At 33.9% G+C, this 22,561-nt stretch overlaps 2 protein-coding genes across 11 annotated transcripts; one reads left to right on the top strand and one right to left on the bottom strand.

Moving 5' to 3' along the window:
* Positions 1 to 1,573: 1,573 nt before the first annotated feature.
* On the bottom strand, positions 1,574 to 6,975 carry LOC110611442 (paramyosin). Of its 3 annotated transcripts, none has more exons than XM_021751790.2 (15): positions 6,750 to 6,975; positions 6,011 to 6,138; positions 5,793 to 5,864; positions 5,600 to 5,713; positions 4,489 to 4,557; positions 4,355 to 4,411; positions 4,149 to 4,202; positions 4,020 to 4,082; positions 3,784 to 3,846; positions 3,354 to 3,518; positions 3,123 to 3,278; positions 2,875 to 2,955; positions 2,725 to 2,786; positions 2,464 to 2,594; positions 1,574 to 1,897 (listed from the first exon to the last, which is right to left on the bottom strand). In XM_021751790.2, the coding sequence occupies exons 1-14, from the start codon at positions 6,919 to 6,921 to the stop codon at positions 2,513 to 2,515; spliced, it is 1,338 nt and encodes a 445-aa protein (XP_021607482.1). In that variant the 5' UTR covers positions 6,922 to 6,975; the 3' UTR covers positions 1,574 to 1,897; positions 2,464 to 2,512. The 3 variants fall into 3 exon arrangements, 2 of the variants coding, with proteins under 2 accessions (XP_021607482.1, XP_021607483.1); XM_021751791.2 differs by having other exon boundaries at positions 1,574 to 1,852; XR_006350239.1 differs by lacking the exons at positions 1,574 to 1,897; positions 2,464 to 2,594 and having other exon boundaries at positions 2,875 to 3,005.
* A 3,823-nt stretch (positions 6,976 to 10,798) lies between these two features.
* On the top strand, positions 10,799 to 22,113 carry LOC110611919. 8 transcript variants are annotated; one of them, XM_043955460.1, is made up of 20 exons: positions 10,800 to 10,986; positions 12,188 to 12,309; positions 12,421 to 12,648; positions 13,424 to 13,510; positions 13,672 to 13,761; positions 13,847 to 13,973; positions 14,872 to 14,978; positions 15,283 to 15,451; positions 15,575 to 15,696; positions 16,078 to 16,206; positions 16,287 to 16,385; positions 16,477 to 16,534; positions 16,609 to 16,684; positions 16,766 to 16,895; positions 18,206 to 18,363; positions 19,348 to 19,435; positions 19,531 to 19,725; positions 20,305 to 20,398; positions 20,614 to 21,493; positions 21,641 to 22,113. In XM_043955460.1, exons 2-19 carry the CDS (start codon positions 12,235 to 12,237, stop codon positions 21,489 to 21,491), a joined length of 2,910 nt encoding a protein of 969 aa, XP_043811395.1. In that variant the 5' UTR covers positions 10,800 to 10,986; positions 12,188 to 12,234; the 3' UTR covers positions 21,492 to 21,493; positions 21,641 to 22,113. The 8 variants fall into 8 exon arrangements, with proteins under 8 accessions (XP_043811396.1, XP_043811395.1, XP_021608177.1 ...); XM_043955461.1 differs by lacking the exon at positions 21,641 to 22,113 and having other exon boundaries at positions 10,799 to 10,986; positions 12,430 to 12,648; positions 20,614 to 21,639; XM_021752485.2 differs by lacking the exon at positions 21,641 to 22,113 and having other exon boundaries at positions 20,614 to 21,639.
* Positions 22,114 to 22,561: the final 448 nt, after the last annotated feature.

The following is a 22,561-nucleotide window of genomic DNA, read 5'->3' as shown; positions in this document are numbered from 1 at the left end:
CCGTTAACAAAAAAATCTTTTCGTTTATTTCTGTCATTAAAAATATAGTAAAAAATTAAATTATTCATTCTTTTCCTCGTTTTCCTCCTTCTCCTTGTTCTTCTTCATCGATTCTTCCTCATCTTCTTCTTTGGTTCTTCTTTTCTTTTTTACTCTTCTTCGATTTGTCTTTTTATTTTTTTTTTTGTGGAGAAGGAGAGATTATTTATTTGACAGAAAAAATGATAAAGACATTTTAATAAATATAAGAAAAGATAATCACGTTTTAATAGATTTTTGAAAATGCAGAGACTGACTCGTTAATAATAGTAATATTCAAGAACTAAATAACATATTTTATTTGAGGGCAAAATTGAATTTTAAAAATTTTCTCCCTCATTATTTATCTATTTTTAATAAAAAATAGGATCTAACAATTATTTCGTTGACGGAGATAAAAAATAAAAATATTTTAATAAATTTCTAAAAATGTAAAAATTAAATTATTAATAATAATAATGCCAAATACTAAATAGTAAATTTTCCTTCATGTATTCTTGGAAAGGTATAAGATGTTCCTTAATGGAGCAATCTCTTTTACAGAAGTTCCTTTTAAGCGATTGCATGCTACTGCTGACACACACGCGGATATGAAGCTTCTTACTCGCATGTCATCGGTCCTCCAATGGCTTCCTTCTTCCAATTGATGTAGAGAAAGTGATGGAGAATCATATCTATTTTCTACCTCAATTTATCCCATAATGTCCTCCAATATGAAGCGGCGAGAACCATGGGCTAGCTCAGCTGAGGTCTCGGAGGAGAAGGTTGAGAATTTATGCTTCATTCCACCAGGCCAGGCGCTCTTAGGATGAGGATGGGACTTTGGTTTATGCTCCCTCCAGAGATGCCTCATAGCTTATAGGTTCCCGATGAATAAAGCCATTCCTAATACATATGCTTCTTCACAAAGAATCTCCACTTTTGGAAAGTATGTGCTTTGAGATTTTTAATATTTGTTATTTTGCCATTTTCAGTTGCACGGGACCAAAATTTCGAAATCAGATTCGTGAGTTAAAATTGGAATCGGATAAAACAAGTTAATTAACTAATTAATTTTTTTTTTGTTTTTTTGAAAAAATAAAATTAAAACATTTGATTGACATAAATTAAATCGAATTAAAAGAAACCCTACAGTAAAAATAAGTGCGATGATTTTTGTATTTGGCAGTAAAAATAATCGAATTAAAAGATTTGCCAGCGATATTACTCTTTCGCATGATGCTTATGTAAGCAGGCAACATCGTCGCCGCAGTTAGTGGCGACGAGACCAATCATCATTTGCTTCAGTTGTTCTTGTTTTAGGGAAATAAGCTTTATTCTAATTTAAGTTTTCGTATATAAGATCTCATTTCTTTTTTCTTAAAATAAAAAAGTACACACTATATTCATGCCATTGGACCTTAAAAATTTAAAATAAGCACCAATAATACAAATCTTATCTTACCCATGGGCTGCTTTAAAACTAATGCAAATCTCTTAAATTGATAAGGTATATTGTAGTTTTTTCAACTGTAAATTAAGAATATCTCCAGTCTCCAGAAAACAAAAATACTCATAAATTTACAACTTTTCTTCTCTAACAACATTAACATAAATTACACCCATATATAACATCGAGAAATTCTCAGGATGTTTTAATCTGTGGTGTGAGAAGGTTCTAAAACATTTTTCCTAATAAACAAAAAAAAAGAAGAAGAAGAAAAATATGCAGGAGTTCGAAAAACATCACCAGGACTGAACTTTGTAGACCAAAGAGCCCTTCCAAACTTGCATTCTACTCTATGGATGCAACGAGACGCGGCTTCCTTCCCTCCTGCATTTTTATTGACAAAATGGGAGGTAAGGAGGCAATGGTAACCTGACATTGTAACATTCAAATCAGTACAAAATAGCAGAGCATCATCCATCTCTGATCACCGGACATTCCATAATAGAAGCACAACATCAATCCAAACCTTAAACCAACCACCACCACCCCCCCCCAAAAAAAAAAAACCCAAACTCAAAGGACAAAAGCAAAATAAAGGGAAAGAATGAAAAAGAAAAAAAAATTATAGATGGCATTAGCACGTCATGATTTGTTACTTCCATAAGTTGTTAAGTGGTGGAAACCAACAATGACATTAGCACATTAAAATTTGTTATATCCACAAAACAGTCAGTGGTAGCTAGTGGTGATCCAGAATAATACAGGGAATTGAAATGAGCATCCTATGCATATTTTAGAAGTTCAAAAACAGGTAAATGAAAACCAACAACTAGATCCAAGGCCATCCCAGAAGTATTCAAAAGTAATCACAATTGTCAACATGGTAGAGGATTCATGTTGCTTTAAATGGCTAGTACATGAAAAACAATAATAAGTGATTGCATCAAATGCACCTTGATAATATTTACAGTAAAGGCAATTATAATGAATTATACCGCAAATATTTCCCAAAAGAAGAGAACCAGCCAAAAACCTCATGGCACTCTACTTGTCTGGATGGCCCCGCTTGGCCTTACGACGAGAGTGGCTGGTGTTAGCATTTCGAGTGCGTCTCTTTGCCTTTTTGCTGCAAGTATGGAAGAAAACAATAACTCAAGTCGAAATAAATTAGCTAAAAATCTAGTGACATAATCATAGACATTTTCTATACATGAATAGAAGGATCACCAAATTGAATAATCAACTAAGAAACTGACCAGAAAATAGCTGAACAAGTTCTGGAGAAAATGATGATGGGTATCGCCAACAAGGCAGATGCCTAAATCATTGAAAGACCAATAAATTGGTTAGTTTGAGTTTAACTATTCAGTAAGCAAATGCTGAAAATCACAACAAATTAACCATACCGTAAACCAGATGAACTCCTTAGTCGCAAGAGGTCTTGTCAGCTCATGCTTATTTAGGGTTTCTTGCACAGTGCCTTGCACCTTCACATGAAGGACATCTTTCAGTGGTGGGAGGTATGAGACAATCCTGACTTTATATTTGTATCCGAAAATAGACACGAGGAAAATAAAAGATACAATGTTTCATCATACTAACATGCAAGTACAACATAGCATTGCAACAGCAACATAGACACTACCATGGATACCTGATGATGGTATGTGGTTGCAGACTCTAAAAATTTCTGACTTGCGTGAACCGCCTGCTTTGTGTAGGGCTTCAAAACCATCCTAACCTTATCAACATGGGGTTTTGTCATAGTGGCAACCTGATCAACATAGGGCTTACTGAACTTTTTAGCTTCCTGTAAGAAATTCAGTATTTGAGATGCAACTTAAGAGGACAGATATAACACAATGTTCAATGAAATAATTAACACCTGAAAGTACGGATCAACAAATTCTTTCACTTTAATGACGTGTGGAGCTAATGTAGTCTTTGAGGCCTCATAGGCTTCAAAAGTTTTTGCAATCAGTGACTGCATATATGGTTCAACTTGAGTTGTCATCAGCAACCATTGCTCGTTCACAGCTGGGATCCATTTCTTCAAGCAACAATTAAAAGAACAGGAAGAATACAATAATCAATCATAGTTCCATTAAAATACAACCCTTAGCTACAAATAGCTCAAAACCCTTCAACAGTCTCTTCCTAAAAACCAAATTTCAATAAGCTCATAGCAAGAACATGCTCTAGAACATCTGCCAAAAGGAAAATAAGAAATTGCATTGAAAATTATGGCTTCTAATCTCTAGAGTAAATAATGGAAGTCAGAGGAGAAGCTTGGAGAATAAAGAAAGAGTGCTTACAGTTTTAATTGTTTCCATGTGAGGTTTGGCCCACTTTTCAGCATGAGCTTTTTTCTCCAGGGCCTAAAACAAATTTCAGACCTTCCATTTAGTGATATACATTCTATTCTAGAAGTTCATCAAGCACTTGATGTAGTTTTCCACTTGGGGACCATACTCATATAGTAAACAGTCTACAGAAAACAGCATGAACAGGGTAAAAAAGAAACCATGATGTTGCAACCACAAGAAAGTACCTTCTGAATCACCAATTCCATGGCAGGCTTTCCATGCTCATTCCAATGTGTCTGGAGCAAAGACTGCAAAAATACAACACCATCATGCCATGGACACTTTTGTGCAAAATACAAATTGCATCAGTTTACCTGACAACGGACTAATTGTACAGTGAGCCAAGGCGGAAGCCATGCACCATGAACCTGAGCATTGGACACATAACTCCAAGATCAATTAAGCTGGATTTTTCGATGAGAATGAATAGGACTTGTTTTACAACCAAATGTGCATTCAAGTTTTATATAAGCCATTCAAAATAGCACAATATATCTAAAGAAAAATCATTAGTTATTACTTCTGTTAACTCCTGAGTTTTGGAAGTAGCTTCAAACTTTGCCCTCATCATTTCTTCCTACAAAATTAATTAGGGATGAGATGCACATAAGAACCATAACTAAAAAATGACCATATTGCAAACTTCATAAATACCTCAGCAACTTTAAGAGCACGCTCTGTCTTGCGGAGTTTGCTCTTTTGTTCATCACTAACTTTTTGAAGCTGTAAAATGAACATATTGTATATTATTGCACAGCATCCCAGTGCATGAAATATAAAGCAAATGAATCTCAAACCATAAATATACCTAAATCCTCAAAACCATAAAACAGAATATGCAGCAATGTATCGAATGTATAATATTAGCAATATTAGCCCAAGAGGGCACACACAAATGTGCAGCAATATAATAAGTTCAGTAGCAGAAGACAGACAAAAGAGGGCATATAACAGGCTGAAAGGCACAAGTGTTCATGCAGAAATAAGAATGTAAAAAACCAGTTTTGCTCAAAACAAAAGCAAAGGTAGGAATTTTGCATTGCAAATCCAAAGATCATCAAATACAAAATAGTAATAATACTAATAACATTAATAGCTGTTATCAAGTAGTAAATTGCTTTAGATATCATAAATATTTTTTAGTTAACCTCAAAACCACATGAATTTTTTGCTCAAATTTGATATGAAAAAGAAATGACATCATTTCTGCAAGAAAATAATTAATGCAGGCTAATTTTGAATAGTGGATCATTGCGACAACTCTTACTGCTAGTAGATGGGATTAAGGCTTAATTGAGTTGAGTTTACATGTTATTATAAAGTAGCCTTACTATATGTACTTTCACCATTATGTACCGAATTTTTGAATGATAGCATGTCGTATAGGAAACTTGCTAAGTGTAATAGGGATTTTAAAGTTTTACGAGAAAATTTATCAATTTATTCGACTCCCTATTTCTAGGTTAAGAAATTATAGACAACTTCCTGTATCATTCTAGCTATTGGAGAAGAAGTTTTTACCAAATTCGAAAAATAAAATAAAATAAAATAAAACTGTAGCACAAATTCATAAACCTATAGTCATGTGCCTTTTAATAGACAGAAGACATGATGTTAATGCTTTATTTTTTCCAAGAAGGGGATGAGGAGTACTTCGTGATGCTGCCAAATACCAAGATTAAAGAAGTATCGGATGACGGCTGATAATATATATATATATATATATATATATAACTTTTAAATTCTAGTGGATCAAATAACTTACTTTCTCTAATTTTAACTTTAATTCACTTATCTGCTTTTGAGCTTCACTGGATTTTGCTTCAAGGGCATCATTCTGCCTATTCTGTGTTTCCAGTTCCTTTTTAAGTTTGTCGACCTGCATGGAGAAGTAACATTTTAGAAATGTCCAACGCTTCTTCAAAATTAGTATTTCATCTACTTAGAATGATTTCAACCTGCTTCTCCAGTTCATCTGCCCGTGCATGAGCCTTTCCCACCTGCTCTGCAGTGTCCAAACTCTTCTTTTTCTATTTAGCAAAAGAAAAAGGGAGAGAGAGAGAGAGAGAGTTAGTTCATAAAGCACGTAGATCTCATTTCCAGAGTTAAAAAGAATGAACACGAGTAAGACGATCTTTTGCTAGCAATTTGCATGTAACCTGTGTAGAATGCTTACCAGAAGAGAAGATATTTCACTCTGCAAGGACACAATACTATCTGACTTTTCTTGAATGATTTTCTCCTTCTGCGCTATTAAATCATCTTTGACCTTCAATTCTTGAGTTTTCTCATCAACACGGGATTCTTTATATTCCAATTATCAACGCAATTGCCATATATAGAACCCCAACAAATTAGGTTAGAACCTTCCTTGAATAAAAACATTGCAGAATTGGGAACAAATTCACATGTGAATAGTTAAAAAAGTAAATATTCTTCACACAGTTGTTACATTTAATTTGCTTTAGTTAGTCTAGTACCACATGCCCTGCCCATCTTATACAGCCACAGTGTCCAGCTTGAAGCGGCAAACTGATTATATTGTAAAACTCACAATGGGTAATGGAATTGTACGTTAAAAAAAAAAAGAAATTGAATAAATACCTTTTCCTACAAGAACACATAACTAGCCTCTCTCAAGTCATGGATTAAATCTAAGGTGAACACAGAGCGGTATTTCATGGTTCTGAAATATCACTCTCAGTTATTGAACCTTGAATAAGGAGCAAAATGAAAAATTCTATAAATGGGTACCAATGCAATAGGGAAAGGGAAGAAACGAAGTTAAGCAACACCGAGTCTTAAAATATACGGAGAAGTGTTGAAATTTTGAAAATTCAAACTTGCCATTCATTTTTTTTTTCTCCAACAATAGCTTCGATTTAAATAAAGCAAGGTATGGGAAGCAAACGAACCAAGGTCATGGACTTTAGACTTGAGTTGGTCAAGTTCAATCTTCAAAGCGGAGGAATCACCGGCATCTGATTCAAGGACTTGAGCGTCGGCTTCAACTGAAACATCCGGCCTAACGGCAGAGAAAACTAGGGCGAAAAAGAGAGAAAAAATCAGGAGTTTTGAGGTCGCCATGAAATCGAAACCTAATCTGGCTGATCACGCAAATAGAAATAAAAATTTATATATCGGGTAGACGATTCAAACAGCGACCGGAAACAGATAGGAGATTGTTTACGCCAGTGGAGGTTTGGTAGAAGCAACCGACACGTGTCTGTTAGTGAGGAAAAAAGGCCGGTGGGATTGGTCGGGTAAAGAACAGGTGGCGGTTTGCGGTAGGAACGGGAGAGAAATAAATAAGAGATTTATAGTCCTTAATATTGCGATTAAGTCCGCTTCTATATTTTAAAAATTTATTAGGATGTCTTTTTTTTAATTAAAAAAATATTTTAAAATCTAATTTTATCCTCAATTAACTCTGATTTTTTTTTTCATCCTCAATAACTTACAATTTTTTTTCCACCTTCAATAACTCACTTTTGTTTTCTTCCTAATAATTTAATTTTTTTATTTTTTCTTCTTCTTTCTAAATAATTCAATTTTTAAAATTTAAATTTTTTACTTATTTTTTTTCTTAATAATTTAATTTTTAAAATCTAATTCTTTATTATTTTTTTCTTAATAACTTAATTTTTAAAAAAATATAATTTAATCTTTTAATATATTTTTAACAGTAATAAATAAATGTAATTAAATTAAATAATTATGTGCTTGATGAATAAAAAAATAATATTTTAGTAAAATTTTAAAAATATAAAAATTATTTTAATAATAATAATATTTAAAAATTAAATAATAAATTTCTCGTAAATAAATAATAAATAAATGGGAAAGGTATGGTGCACATATCAAGGAAGTGGGCAGGCGACAGAAGAAAAGGTTTTGATTTTGAATAAAAAAATGTCGGAGGAAGTCGACTCCCACCCATGCCTTGTTGCTCCAGAAATTTAAATCAATACAAACTCAGCTGTTTGACTCAACTAATTATTCGATTTCAAAATAATAATAATATATATCTTAATTTTTAACAATAAAATATTAATATTTTATATTTACTAATTAAAAATATAAATTAAGAAAATAACGTGAAAAAAGAAAACACATTCATAACCCTACTATATTAGGGGGACAGATTTAGCATTTATTCCGTTGTATTTATTAATTGTTTTAATTATTTATAATAGTTAATTAAATATTATAATAAATAACTTTTTTTATAATTTTTCTTTGACTATTAATTATTAGATTCTACTAAAAAAATTAAATATTATTTTTAAAATTATTGCAGAGAAAATTTAAAAAGGAAATAGAAAAATTATTTTTCTTTATGAATACCAAACTTTTTATTTTTAGAGTAACGATGGATTCTAAAAAATATACAGAATTAAAATTCATTAAATTATTTTTAATTAAATAGATTAAACACCACTAATCAAAATTCGAATACATTAGACAGATCGAATCAATTATGAATATGAATTCAACAGAAGATAATTCAGTCCAGTGTTATAATGTGATGAAAAATAATTAGTTCAGTTGATCCAGTCATTTCGCAGCTCTATTTGTATATAAAAAATTGAAAGGGCGTTTAGCATGGAGAGGGATCTAACGCCTCCATACATACGAATCTAAGTGATAAAAATTGGTAATATCGTAATAGAAAAACGATTAGACGTCATGGACAGATAAAAAACAAGAATAAAAAGGAGAGAAATTTTGGACAGATTCATTGTAATCCTATTTTATGGATCTTACAACATTACATTTAAATTTTAATTTTTAAATAAAAATAAATTAAATGTGAGTTGACTTTTAATATAATGCTGCACTTAATCCCTTTTCTTAAAACAAAGTTTAAAAAATTGTTTATTTATTAGCATAGTTAAATAAAAATTTAAATTTAAAAAATTAAAAGCATATTTTTTATTAAATTTAATTTTAATTAAATTATAATTAGTTTATCATGTTTATATTAAATTTAAATTTATTAAATATATATTTTAACTTTTTCTTTGTATATAAATATTAATATTGTCTTCATGACTATTATAATCTTTTATCCTCTTGTATTTTTCAGCTTTATGTTGAAGTTTTGTCCCATATAATTAATAAATCACTAATTCAAAGTATTCCAAGAAAGAGTTCGTCGGTGATGCATCGGCAATGCTTAGATGAGTCTTTAAGATTATTTCTGTGCTAGCAGCCAATAATTAGAATAAAAATCCTCGTTGGTTTTCAATAATAACACTCCAAGAGAGAATTGCTCGACCATCTCAAGAATTCTGCAGGACAATTTTATAAAAATTTAAAATATTACCATTAGAATTGTTTATTTTTACATCCTTTCAATATTTGTAGTTTATTTTTTGCCCATCCTTTCAAAATTAATAATAAACAGCTCCACATTACTGGGAATAATAAATTCTCAACCTAATTGCTATTATTATTATTATTATTTTTACTTAAACACCATACCCATTTCCTCATCATTTGGTTCACTATTTACTCTATATATCATTTTTTATTAGAATAACTTATTATATTATATAATTTATTAGATCAGTTAACTTGAAATTTCAATAAGTAAATAAATTAAGCACATGATTTTTGTTAAGCAAGTGCTTATACCAGCTGCAGAAAATTAAAGATTAACATAATTAAAAAAAAAAAAAAAGAAATAAACAAACTAAATAGGCTAGCTAATTGCATGCGCATACCCTGCCTTGCGATCATGGATCAGTTGGCTGGCTTTGTAAATATGGATTGAAATGTTGTGAGAAGTACGTACCTGGTAGGCCTGACATGAGAAGAAAAGAGTACAACATAGCCAAGCTACAACTTGCCGGCAAAGATGCGCAGTGTTTCCGGCAAGTCATCCTTGGCTGAATTACACTCTCTACCTCTTCATGCAAGAACCTCCCAGCCGCTCAGGCGCATCCTCTTCCATTTCGTCATCTGCATCTCGCAAAACCACTTTGTATCTATATACAGGTAGAACAAGCACACAAACAAATTCGAAGTCCAACAAAAAGAAAAAAAGGTGGTGGGCCAAAATGCTAAAAAGCACCGCCAAATTGCCATATGCATCCAAGCCCTACTGTTGCAGATATTGTGTCTCACTTTTCCTTCCAAGGGAGTCAAAAGGTGGTACGAAATGGTCTCTGCTGGGGAGAATATAATCTTTCAGAAGATATGGCTGCTGAGGAAAATACATGCACCGCATTGTCAAGATTACTGCACATGATTCATGTAATGGTGGCTTTGGTGTAACTGGAAGCCAGCATGCAATTTGACAGTGCGAAAAATGCTAGCTATAGCTGGAAGGTGCATGGTCATCACCTAGTCCAGCTGTGTTATTACATATTTACTTTCTCTCTCACGATTTACTGTTATTATTGCTAAATTTTAACATATCTTTCCATCGATGATGGTTAGATTGACTTGAATGTTTATTTTTTCCTACCCCACCATTTTAATGACTAAAAATGTGTGGATTCATCTTCCTTGCCGGTGATGGCCAGGTCCCAGTGGTCTATTATCCCAAAAGGCGGTCTACGACGCAAGGTTTTTTCTAAAATGTCGAATTTTGCTGGTTCGGATCCACCATCCCGCTTTTGTAATCAGTAGTAGCTAGAATTTAGCTATTTTTGGCTCTAGTTTTTATTATTGGACTGAGTTTTGGGTTTTGAATAGTTTATAGTGCTGTTTGGCTCGTATGTTGTATTGTAAACCTCTTTCGGCTCTAACCATGGCCTACTAGCTTAGGCCTTTTTACTAATTAACCTGCTTATCTTTGCAATAAATATATATATATATAAAACTCTTTTTTAAAAAAAGGAAAAAAGAAAACCCTCCTAATTCTCTCCATCAAGTGCGTACTTTTTAGGATTTTCCTGCGTTACCGTCACATGTCGGCACCAAACTGACATATAAACTGTTGGCCTTTTTTCCAAAGCAAATGCGTTACGTGTCATGTCCACAGCCATGCGCAATTGGCAAATTGCTTGACAATTCGGGTTTCGCTTTGTAGGACTGGGAGAGCTGGTGGCGAATACAAGTCCAATTGAATATTCTTCCCATTTCCATAAACGACAATTACGTCCGATCGTTTCGAGAAATCAAAGCATTTCTTCATTTAGCGTAAGAATCCCTTTCAATTTTGCCTTTTCCCTTTCATTTTACTTTTTCGAATTCCATTGCCAATCTTTCTCCATTCAATCTGTTCACCTTCATTCTGTATCATGTGTTCTAATTTTCTGCAATTCATTCCAATTCATTGATGCTTCATTGCAATATATTTTGACAGAGGTTAGGTTGATTTCTATTTCATCTTTCTCTTTAATTTTCGTTTTCTTGATTGCTTTCCTAAACTTGTGTTGCAAAATAGCTGGTTAAATTTGCTTCAGAACTGATGAATTTAGAATCGATTACATCTTTATCCTTTGATGATTATCACTTGCACCCTTTTGTTTTTCCCCTCCGTTGAGTTCATTTTTAAGCTTAGACGGCCTTATCCTTAACTTGGAATACTCATGCTTATTTCCCTTTCTTTAAAGTAGCCAAAGGATTGACAATTTGGGAAATTGAATTAGTGATATAGGATGGGTGAAAGTTCTCATTGTAGCTATCCAAGTATCTGTCATGAAAGCAGCACGGCAGGCTCGAGTATTAGCATTCAAATTTGATTTCTTCCATGTACTCAATTCTTGCTCTTCACAGATTTTAAAGGATCAAAATCTCTAACATGCTTCTTGGTGTTCAATCAACACACAAAGACGGAATATCCATTCTGCTTTACTACCTATTGATTAAAATAGAAAATTTGATAAATTACTGCCTTTATTATTTTAGAAAAGTGAGAATAATGAAGTTACTCATGCAATTACCAGCAAAATATTCAGTTTTAACCTTTTTCCCTCATCCTGTCCTAGTCATAACAAGGAACTTAATCATCTGCATAATTTTTTTCTCTTTCATGTGTGTGGCAGTGACATTTTTTTTAAAAAATAATTCTAGAGCAAGGGAGACCTGAGTCAGCTATTCATTTCCATGACTTGTCTATTCCTGAGGAAAAACATAATTCAGCTCGGCAATCTTATATATTTTTAATACAATAAGTAGAAACTTTTATTGTTCATCATTTTTTTAGCATTAGTACCTTTTCATTTTTTTTCCTAGTTTCTTTGGGTATATGTCATTCAGCTGTTTATTGGAGATTAGTGTAGTCATTTTCTCCAAAGAGTAAGCTTGATGCAATCTTAGATGAGCGTGCAAGTTCCTTACACTTATTACCATGGAATCTGATTTCTTATTCCCTGTACCTTGGTTGTTGTTTTTCCAGTAAACACCTGTAGAAGTGGTTGTTCTTGGCTCCACTTTGTACCTAGGATGGGATGGGGAAGCATCTACAGAAGGCGTGTGAGAGTATTTGCAGTGGCTGTTATGATCTATCTGGATTATAAGGTTTGTTCCTTGATTGCTATCTATTTCTATCCTGACTTAGCATATCTCGATTGTCTGGCTGTGTCTTGCACCCTCCTTTTTTATTCGTTTATTTATTTATTTGTATCAAAGGCTGTACAGCAAAGAGATAAATGGACCATAAAATCCAAAAAAGCTGCACTGTGGGAAAAGGCTCATGAGCGCAATGCTAAGCGTGTTCTCAACTTGATGATAGAATTGGAAGGATTGTGGGTGAAACTCGGACAATACTTATCCACACGTGCTGATGTGCTTCCTCCTTCATATATATCACTTCTTAAGCAGTTACAAGACTCTCTTCCTCCTCGTCCTGTGCAAGAGGTTGTATTCTAGTTAGCAAACAATACAAATTATTCTTATAATTTCCTTTTAGCTTCTTTCTTGGTGTGGACGATAAATTAAGCACATAGGGGTAAAATGAGAGAATGGCAATTGATATGATTTGCTCGTGTACAATGTAGAGCATGTAATGCCCCAATACGGACATGTAATATATTAGTAGTGAAAAGAGTGAGAAGGGTAGGGGGATGCTTAAAATGGTGTGGAGGAAAGTAGTATAAAAAATTTTTGCAATTCTTGAAAAATTGATGTAGAATTGGTCTCAAATAGGGTTGAATGTCAAAAAAAGATACTTATTGCCAACCTCAACTAGTTTGGGTCTAAGGTTTAATTGTTACTGTTATGTCGTTAGTTTTTAGAGTCTTGCATGTTCACTGCAAGACATTTGGTTTTTGAGCAAGCCTTTCTGAAAGAGAGCAGAAATGTGAAGGTTGTAATTGTTGAATGCCACAATTGAGAAAAAATGCATCATATATGACTTGGGCAGTCTTCCCTTATAAATTAAGTGGAAGCAGTAATGTGGAGAAGATGATGTTCCTTATTTTCTGTTTAATTAGCTTAGTAATTCTGCTAAGAAATATCAAGTTTGTGAAGTGGATGATCACAGGAAGAACAAAGTGGAAACTTCTAAAATTTCATTTTTATGGTTACTTTTTAAGAGTAGAAATTCCAAGATGTATGAATGCATTTGTATCTTTTTTGCATCCAAAGAAACTTTTGGTGCTTGGTTTATTAATTTGAAATTCCACGTCCACAGGTTTGTCAGACTATAGAGAAAGAACTGGGGAAATCCATGGATGATCTTTTCTCAGATTTTATTAGGACTCCTTTGGCAACAGCATCAGTAAGATCCTTAAGACCTTTTTTTTATATATAACTTTTCTACGGAAGGCTAAAAATTATTACATACTTAGGATGAAGAATCTGCTCTTCTCCTTCTCCTTATTCTACTTCTACTTCTATTATTATATTTATTCTATTAATCCCACATTATTTTCTGTGAAGATTGCACAAGTCCATCGTGCTACGCTTGTCAATGGACAGGAGGTGGTGGTTAAAGTTCAACATGAGGGCATTAAGACAATTATATTGGAGGTTATACACTGTGTCACTTAATATTCTTAAATGGAAAGTAGCGGTTGCAACTTTATATACTTTTTGTGTATGCATTGTTTTGCAGGACTTAAAGAATGCCAAGTCAATTGTTGACTGGGTAGCATGGGCAGAACCACAGTATGACTTTAATCCCATGATAGATGAATGGTGCAAAGAATCTCCAAAAGAACTTGACTTTAATATTGAAGCTGGTATGCTTTGATTCTTTATTGATATTTTTGTTGGGCAGATTCTGTCAGTTTTGAGCTTGCCAGAACAGGGAGTTGTTTCTTTTAGTGACTAATGCATATAACGCGAAGGTAGGTATGGTTAATTGAAATCATCAGTCACATCAGTAATTTTAGATGGAGAGACTTGGAAGTGAAATTTAACTATTTCAGACTTGCAGTATTTCACAATGGATGAACATGTTAAGTTCCTGTTCAATTGATTTTAGTATAGGGGTAGGATGTTGGATACTTTGGAGTTGTCAGTGGCAATGCTACAGCAGTAGTGTGACAATCATAAGTGATGGCAATGCTATCAGAAGGTGGTGGGGTAGCTTTAGTGTAGTGCGGTTTCAATTGGGGCAGTTTTGGTGATTGTATATGCAAGACATTGAGGATTGTGTTCACAGAACTGGCAGTAGCTCTGCAGTTGAGACTTAGATTGTGTCACAATGTGATGTTAATACTGTAGTAGCTGGTGTGAACATGTACTGGTGCTAGTTGATGTCAATGATGAGAGCATTGGCATGCACCCATTATGTGGTGGCATTATGCTGCTATTGCAACAATAGAATGGAGTCACCAAGTCAGTAGCAAAGACCAGTGGTTGTGGGTTTGGAGGATATGGAGATGTAGTGATGATTGATCATAGTATACCAGCCATCAACTTTCTTGCATGTCAGGATCTGTGGCATTGAGACTGCAACTCCTTGTGTTGAAAGAAGACCTATTCCTTTTACTCTACTCTTGAAAAGGTTTCCACATATAGGAAACGACCCTAAATTCCTCTTTCAATTGCCTTCGAACACCTTAGTGGATTCTCAAAATTTTAGTTTATTTTTTCCTATTTACTTTGTACCGACATTTCTCTTTGTATTTGTAGAGAATACTAGAATTGTAGCTGCTAATCTTGGCTGCAGAAAAAACAATGAGAATGACAATAGCAAGCTTGCAAATTCAGTGGATGTTCTGATTCCAGAGGTTATTCAGGTAGTTTTATCCTTTTAACACTTTATTCTGATAAATATGCCTGCTGAAGTGGACAAGTTGCAGACTCACAGGGGTAATATTAGAAAAATCCTTAGCATATAGTTTTTTTATTTTGTTCTTATCATATCAAATTTTATTATGCAATTTCAAGAAGATATCTTTCTTCTCCCCATGTCCAGCCAAAAAAATTAGGCATGGGAACGTTAACCATTATTCCTACTATTCTGCTTGGCTTCTTGAATTGAAAAATGTGGCCAAATAACGCCACTTGTCTTAATTTGTTTTATGTTGCTTCTAATGACAGTCAAGTGAAAAGGTTCTAATTTTAGTGTACATGGATGGGATTCGGTTGAATGACTGTGAATCTCTTGAAGCTCATGGTGTTGACAAGCAAGCCGTTGTTGAAGAAATAACACGGGCATATGCCCATCAAATATATATTGATGGATTTTTTAATGGCGACCCACATCCTGGTACATGCTTGTTCTCTCTCCCTTGCATTCCTCTGAAGTTATTTTTACAGATTATTACATGCTACTCTCATAGGTTTTGAAGCATTCTAATTTTCTAACTTTCTTTTTTGTCATATATTGCAGGAAATTTCCTGGTTAGCAAGGAACCTCCACATCGACCAGTTCTGCTTGACTTCGGGCTTACAAAAAAAATATCGAGTTCTATGAAACAAGCATTAGCCAAAATGTTTCTTGCATCTGTTGAGGTTTATATTGGTTTTTATCCCTTTCTCTGGCAGATTTAACCAATAATGGATGCGAATTATGAATCATTAGAATAGTTCTTGATTTGGAATGCTGGTCAGCTAATTGATACAGCATGACCTCTCAATATTATTTCTAGGATGAAGTGTTCTTTACTCCCTCCTCCTGTACACCTCCTTTTGATCATCACTCTGTCCTTAGTGAACTCTAGCTCAAAGCTGTTGTAGGTTAATATTGGTAGTTGAAATATCTGGGTATACTACTGTTAGATTAAAATATGCCCATTCAGGTAGGTTTAATAATTCTTGATTTCTTCATTGCTAACTCACATACATGTTTTGTTTGGTCATGCTTTATAAAGATTCTGATTCTCTATGTTACAGGGGGACCATGTAGCCCTTTTGTCTGCATTTGCAGAAATGGGGCTGAAGCTGCGCCTGGACATTCCAGACCAGGCAATGGAAGTAACAAATATATTTTTTCGTACTTCCACTCCAGCAAATGAAGCTATTGTAAGTATGCATTTCCTGCTTGTCAGAATTTTCCTTTTTAACTTCACCCTGTATTAGCATATAACAACGATCTTATTAAGGAACACATGAAATCCTTGGCTGAGCAAAGATCAAAAAACATGAAGATGATACAGGAAAAGATGAAGCTCAAACAAAAAGAAGCTAAACGCTTTAATCCAGTAAGTCCAAATGCCATCTCATCCTTTCTATATGTTTCAAAGAGGTCTATTGACTATTTAAGTCACATTTAATAACAAGCATTTCTTTCAGGTTGATGCATTTCCTGGTGATATTGTAATATTTTCACGGGTCCTCAATCTTTTGAGAGGTCTGTGGATCTCCTCTTATTACTTTCTTGTGCAAAATTTATGCCTTTTTACTCATTTTCTTACATGAATTTAGGGCTTTCGTCCACAATGAATGTTCGTATAGTTTATCACGATATCATGAGACCATTTGCAGAATCTGCTTTGCTAGGGTGAGTCTATCCTGATCATACATCAATTTTTAATGGTTTTGTCTCTAATTTTTCTGTTTGAACTGCAAATTTAATTTTCAGAAACATCAACAATGGGCCAGCAGTTAACACTCAATGGATCTATGATTCACCATCTCATTCTGATGTAGAGACAAAGTTGAGGCAGCTCTTAGTTGATCTGGGAAATGAAGAAAAAATACTTGGAATACAGGTCTGCTCCAGTTTAAACTATTTATATGATTAATGCTAATTTAAATAGCCTTTTTCTGACTATGTAGCATGAATATAAAATATATGCAGTAATCTCCTATTTGCATTCTCTTCATTTAACACTCAATTATTCAACATTATTAGTTTCCTCTGTAAGTCCATTAAACTCCATTAACTCCATGTATTCTATATAATAATTATTTTAAACTTTAAAGTCGATAAAACTAAAATTATAGTATTGATTTCCATGGAATGGTGTTCTACATTTAAATTTGAACCAAATCTAGGATCAGCTATTCCAAACAGAATAGTTATTCTATTCCACCTTATTCTGTGCCATTCTATGAATCTAACCAAGCAGCTTAAATGAGTTCAATATATCATTGAAATAATGAACCTGGTATTTTGAATCCAGAATTTTGGTAAGTACAAACTCACCGCCCAACCTTTAGAGAAAGAAGGGGGGATAATAAAAGACAATGAAATTGATGAGTTAAAAAGGCTGTAAAATACTAGAACATAGAACTGAATCTATTTTTCTGGTTTAATTCTTGAAATAGAAAGGACTATTCTAAATCCTTTTGGTTGCAAATTATGCTCATTGGATCTAGGATAAATGGTTGATCATATTAGGATTAAGGAACTTACTGATTGCTGAAGGCTGTTCATATTCCAGTTTAAACCAAAAAACAAAACCTAACCAACATGACAAGTTTATTTTATTTCAAGTTTCCATTCAGTTTGGTTGTGTGAAAAACTGAAATGACTGAAATTATTTATCTACACAATGAAAACCAAATCGAAGTGTTTTTGGCATGCTTTGATTTGGTTCATAATAGGTTTGGTTCAGTACTGTTTCCTTTTGTGGTTCAGTTTGGTTTTTGAATACCTAATTCCATTATTTTGGTTTGGAAAAGAAACATTGTTTGCTTACCATTAGCTGCACTGGTGGTTTGATTTTGGCCAATTGCAGAAACTGATCTTAAAACATTCTTATAGGTTTTATTGAACCATGGATAAGGCCATGGGGAAAGAAAGTCGTACAGAATGTGATTTTATTTTCTTATATTCAAAGGAAAGACAACAAGAGTAAACAAGTGGAACTGGCTGGCTATTGAGAAAAGCTGCTATTCCATTATCATTTGGGAGTTTGTTTATCTTCATTGTTGATTAACTGTCTTCTTCTCTAGTCATACATCCTTCTTAATGATTGGAAAAAATAATGGCCAATTTTGCTTTGACATGAAAAACTTAAGAATTGTTTTAGGTTTGCAGTTAATATTTTGATTTTTTGCAATAATGATGTCTTAGGTATGTGCCTACAAAGATGGAGAGGTTATTATTGATACTGCTGCAGGAGTTCTTGGTAGATATGACCCTCGCCCAGTTCAGCCTGATAGCCTTTTTCCAGTTTTTTCTGTAACAAAGGGAATCACTGCGGGAATGTTACATTGGCTCGCTGACAATGGGTATGTGATGTTATTTTATGACGAGAGGTTTTTCATTTTGTTTTTACAATTATCTGCCTCTAAACTGTTGGTGAAACTTTCTAGTTTAATTTTACTATTTTTCTGTTTGATGTTTAATTCATGTTAGAGAGAAATCAGTCTTACATGGGAAACGGATGTAAAATGTCCATGAACAAAAAATATTGATATGAATAATGGTTTTACCAGGATAACCTATTTAGAATTTTTTTTTTTTTCTATAAACTGACTGGATTGTTTTGCTTCATGGTTGGAATTAATTTTCAACGATCTCTAACCCCAGTTGTCTAGAGGGATCATCTAGAAAGCGCTTTGTTTTGAATGCATTAAGACAGAAAGCTGATGTAAATATCTCATTATACACATGATATTCCCTTTGTTTTTAGAACCCCTATTGTGAAGGCTACTGTGTGAAGTCCTTACCACTTGTTCATTAGCATCAAATTCAGTGTCGAATGTGATTTGATGAGAAATTCTGTCTCATAAAAATATTTTAGAACATTAGGCATAGAAGGTGAGATTGAACCATTGTATCGAGGTGAGGAGATACGGTTTAAATATACCTGATTAGATGGTCTGAGATGATCCAAAATGTTTTGCAAACAAAGGCTACATTTGTTTCGTTGGAAAATGTTTTTCACATTTTTTGGCATTTGGGGTATCCAAAAAATCAGTTAATGGAAAATATTTTCTTAATCAAAGGAGAAAATTAAGTCTTTCATGGGAAAATGACTTCCTTGTGGACTTTGAGACTCTTATTAACATCAATAGATCTTATATACATGAATTTTATAACACCTTTTGTTTTGTAATATTGCAATCACACAATAAAAAATAAATTATTTTTTTGGTAATTAATGTTCTCCACATACAAGTTATTTTCCATAAAACAAATGGAACCTGTGTGACATTTTTTTCTTGAAATTCCAGAACTTAAAATAGTCCATAGTTCCTTAAGAAAAACAGCATTATGTGTTGCAGAAAAGTCAAGCTGGACGAGAATGTGGCTAATTTGTGGCCAGAATTTGGAGCAGATGGAAAAGATCAGATAAAGGTGTGAAATTTTGTGTGAACACTGCATGGCTTGTCCAATTAGCATCTGATGTTTTTCATTATTTTCTATTTTTCTTATTTGTTGTACTCTTTTAGGTCTGTCACATTCTAAACCATACATCTGGTTTGCATAATGCGATGGCTAATCTTAGAGGAGAAAATCTCTCTCTATTCACTGACTGGGAAGAATGTATGAATCAAATTTGTATGTCAGTACCTGAGACAGCACCTGGCCAGGAGCAGTTGTATCACTATCTATCTTTTGGTTGGCTATGTGGTGGAATAATAGAGGTATTATGATCTCATGATTAAGCATTAGGATACGGAGAATTTTAAGATTAAATGCAAATTGATTCCTTGAAATGGTGATAGGAATTCATCTCTATTTTCTGGTTTTACCAACTGTATATTATGTTCATTTTATTCGTCTCTGTTTGCATAAGTGCACATCTTCACTGTAATTCTTCCATGATTGAATGCTTGAAGATGTTTCTGGGACCACAAAATAAAAATGAAAGGCAACAAATTTCTGACAGCTTGGTTATGTAAATTTTCTTCCATGATGTAATTTTTGGAAATTCTGCCGTCGCCACCTCCCTCCTCTCCCCCCCCCCCCCCAAAAAAAAAAAGAAAAATAAAAGCGCCAGAGACAGAAAATAAAGATGTAATTTGTGTGATTGGATCTATGATTTTGGTCTGTTTCTCTGCATGTGAATGAATAACTTGGGGGCCTGCTACCCTTAGTTGGGTTGGCAAGTCCTTGGTACAACCAGGGTTCGACTCCCACCTTCCCTCCTCTCCCCTTTACCCTAACCTGTAGGCAAAAAGAATGAATGTTTCCTAGTTCTAATAATGTTTTGAATGAAACAGCATGCCTCTGGCAAGAAATTTCAGGAGATTCTTGAAGAAGCAATCGTTCAGCCCCTCAAAATTGATGGCGAGCTATATATTGGAATTCCTCCAGGTATGTCATATGTTTCAAACATCTTTGTATTAATATTCTCGCTTGCAAGTTTCAGTGCCAGTTATGCTTGTGAAATCATTTGCTTTCTTTTGATCTACTTATCTGTGCTTTAACAAATAATATTGAAATGTTCCTGGCTTCAGGGTCCTGGCAATTGTAAACTTGGACTTGCTTTGATAATTGGCATTACAATTTCTTTATTGGCTTTTCTCCAGGTGTGGAATCTCGAGTTGCAAATTTGACAATAGATATGAATGACCTCAGCAATCTTTTAGAGATGAATAGTCGTCCTGAACTACCATCCACCTTCCAGCCAAGCAACATTGCTCAAATAGTGACTGTTTTGCCTGCTTTATTCAACATGCTGAATACTCGCCGTGCAATAATACCTTCTGCCAATGGACATTGCTCAGCACGTGCTCTTGCACGGTATTACGCAGCCCTTGTTGATGGAGGCATGATCCCGCCATCACATTCCTCACTCTCCAAGCCTCCACTTGGTAGCCACCCACACATTCCCAAGTTTCCTTCAGAGAAGGCCTCTAAAAAGCAAAAAGGTAAAAGTAATGAGATGGCTGCTTTGTCAAAGAACAAACCTAACTCAAGGAAGTGTAGTAAAGATTTCAAGGATAGTGAAAATAGTGGAAAGAGTAGCAATAGCAGTAGAAATACTAGTGATGCCAGTGCAGTTGACAGCTTTGCAAGCAGTGATGTTGCTCAAAATAGTAATTATGTGGAGAGGATTTTTAACAATCCTAAAATTCATGATGCATTCTTGGGCGTGGGAGAGTATGAGAATTTTGCCAAACCAAAAGGAAAATTTGGACTAGGATTTAGGAGGGCTAGTTTAAGTGATGGATCGTTTAGCGGGTTTGGGCACTCAGGCATGGGCGGATCCACAGGTTTTTGTGATATCAAGAACAGGTTTGCCATTGCGGTGACGCTGAACAAAATGTCATTCGGGGGTGTGACAAGAAAAATCGTTCAGCTTGTTTGTTCAGAGCTAAATGTCCCATTGCCTGATGATTTCTCAGATGCTGGTGATAGAGGAGCCGATGTACAATTAAATATAGGGAGACCGATGATTAACTGAACGTGAGAAAATTCTTCTTTCTCTTTGCTATATATATATAGAGAGAATGTACATGTGAATACAAACTCAAAGATGTTATAAGGACCACAATTTTTAGTTAACATTGTTATACAGTTATATAAGCCCCTGTTTTCTTTTCTTTCTTCCAGTTAAAAGGTGTACAGGCCAATGGCTCCGCAGCACAAGCTAGCTCAAAGGAGTACTACTCTATAGCTCATTGGCATTGGCATTGGCATCGGCGATGCTCTAAAGAACTAGAGTGTCTTATAGGCTTTTAGGGACCGGATACCAATCAGGATATCAACAATGGCATTGTCAGCACTCCCAGGATGAGCATCCACCCTTTTTCCAAGGAATTTCAACAAATCTATACACAAAAAGTAGAGAAAGCAGGAAAGAAATAAGATCCCAAAGCAGCAAAGTCCCACATATAGTTCAATATTGGCTGCCTGCCTAGTCAAAAAACAAATCACTTCATATACACTAAGAGATGTTAGTGTATGCTCTATTTCCTTACCCATAACCATAGATCATAAGCCTGAGTTGCCTAATGGTTATATTGAATTGAATACTATTAAATTATTAGCTAAAGAGTATTGATAATTAAAATGATTTTATTTAATATTACCACTGTAATTGTGGTTAAGAAAACCATAATTTATAATTAATAAATGATTAAGAATTAATTTGACATATTTGTAATCATGATACTCTAAAAGGAAGTGTTTTTTGGAGGGTTAAATCTGATTATTTTTTAAAATGGAGATTGTAGGTAGCATTTTATTTAGAAATAAATTAAAACTAGTAGGCAGATGCACGTGATAGAGGCAGCAATATGCGTGCATAAGAAATCAGCAATAATTATAGAAAAACGCGGTTCCATTTCATGTGCTCTCTTTAAAAAAAAAAAAAAAAAGATCTCTTCATTAATTTTTTGAGATTTGTAAACTTAATTATTTTATTGGTGAGATGCAGTGCCTGGAAGCTGCATCAGCAAACCTATTATTTCAAAGCTGTATTAATATTAAATTTATTACTTCAATAATAATACTGAAACAACTTTTCCTTTC

This window comes from Manihot esculenta, chromosome 3, assembly GCF_001659605.2.
Source record: "Manihot esculenta cultivar AM560-2 chromosome 3, M.esculenta_v8, whole genome shotgun sequence".
Taxonomy (NCBI): Eukaryota; Viridiplantae; Streptophyta; class Magnoliopsida; order Malpighiales; family Euphorbiaceae; genus Manihot; species Manihot esculenta.
The sequence above is the reverse complement of the archived record's forward strand: the minus strand, read 5'-3'. Positions and strand labels throughout refer to the sequence as shown.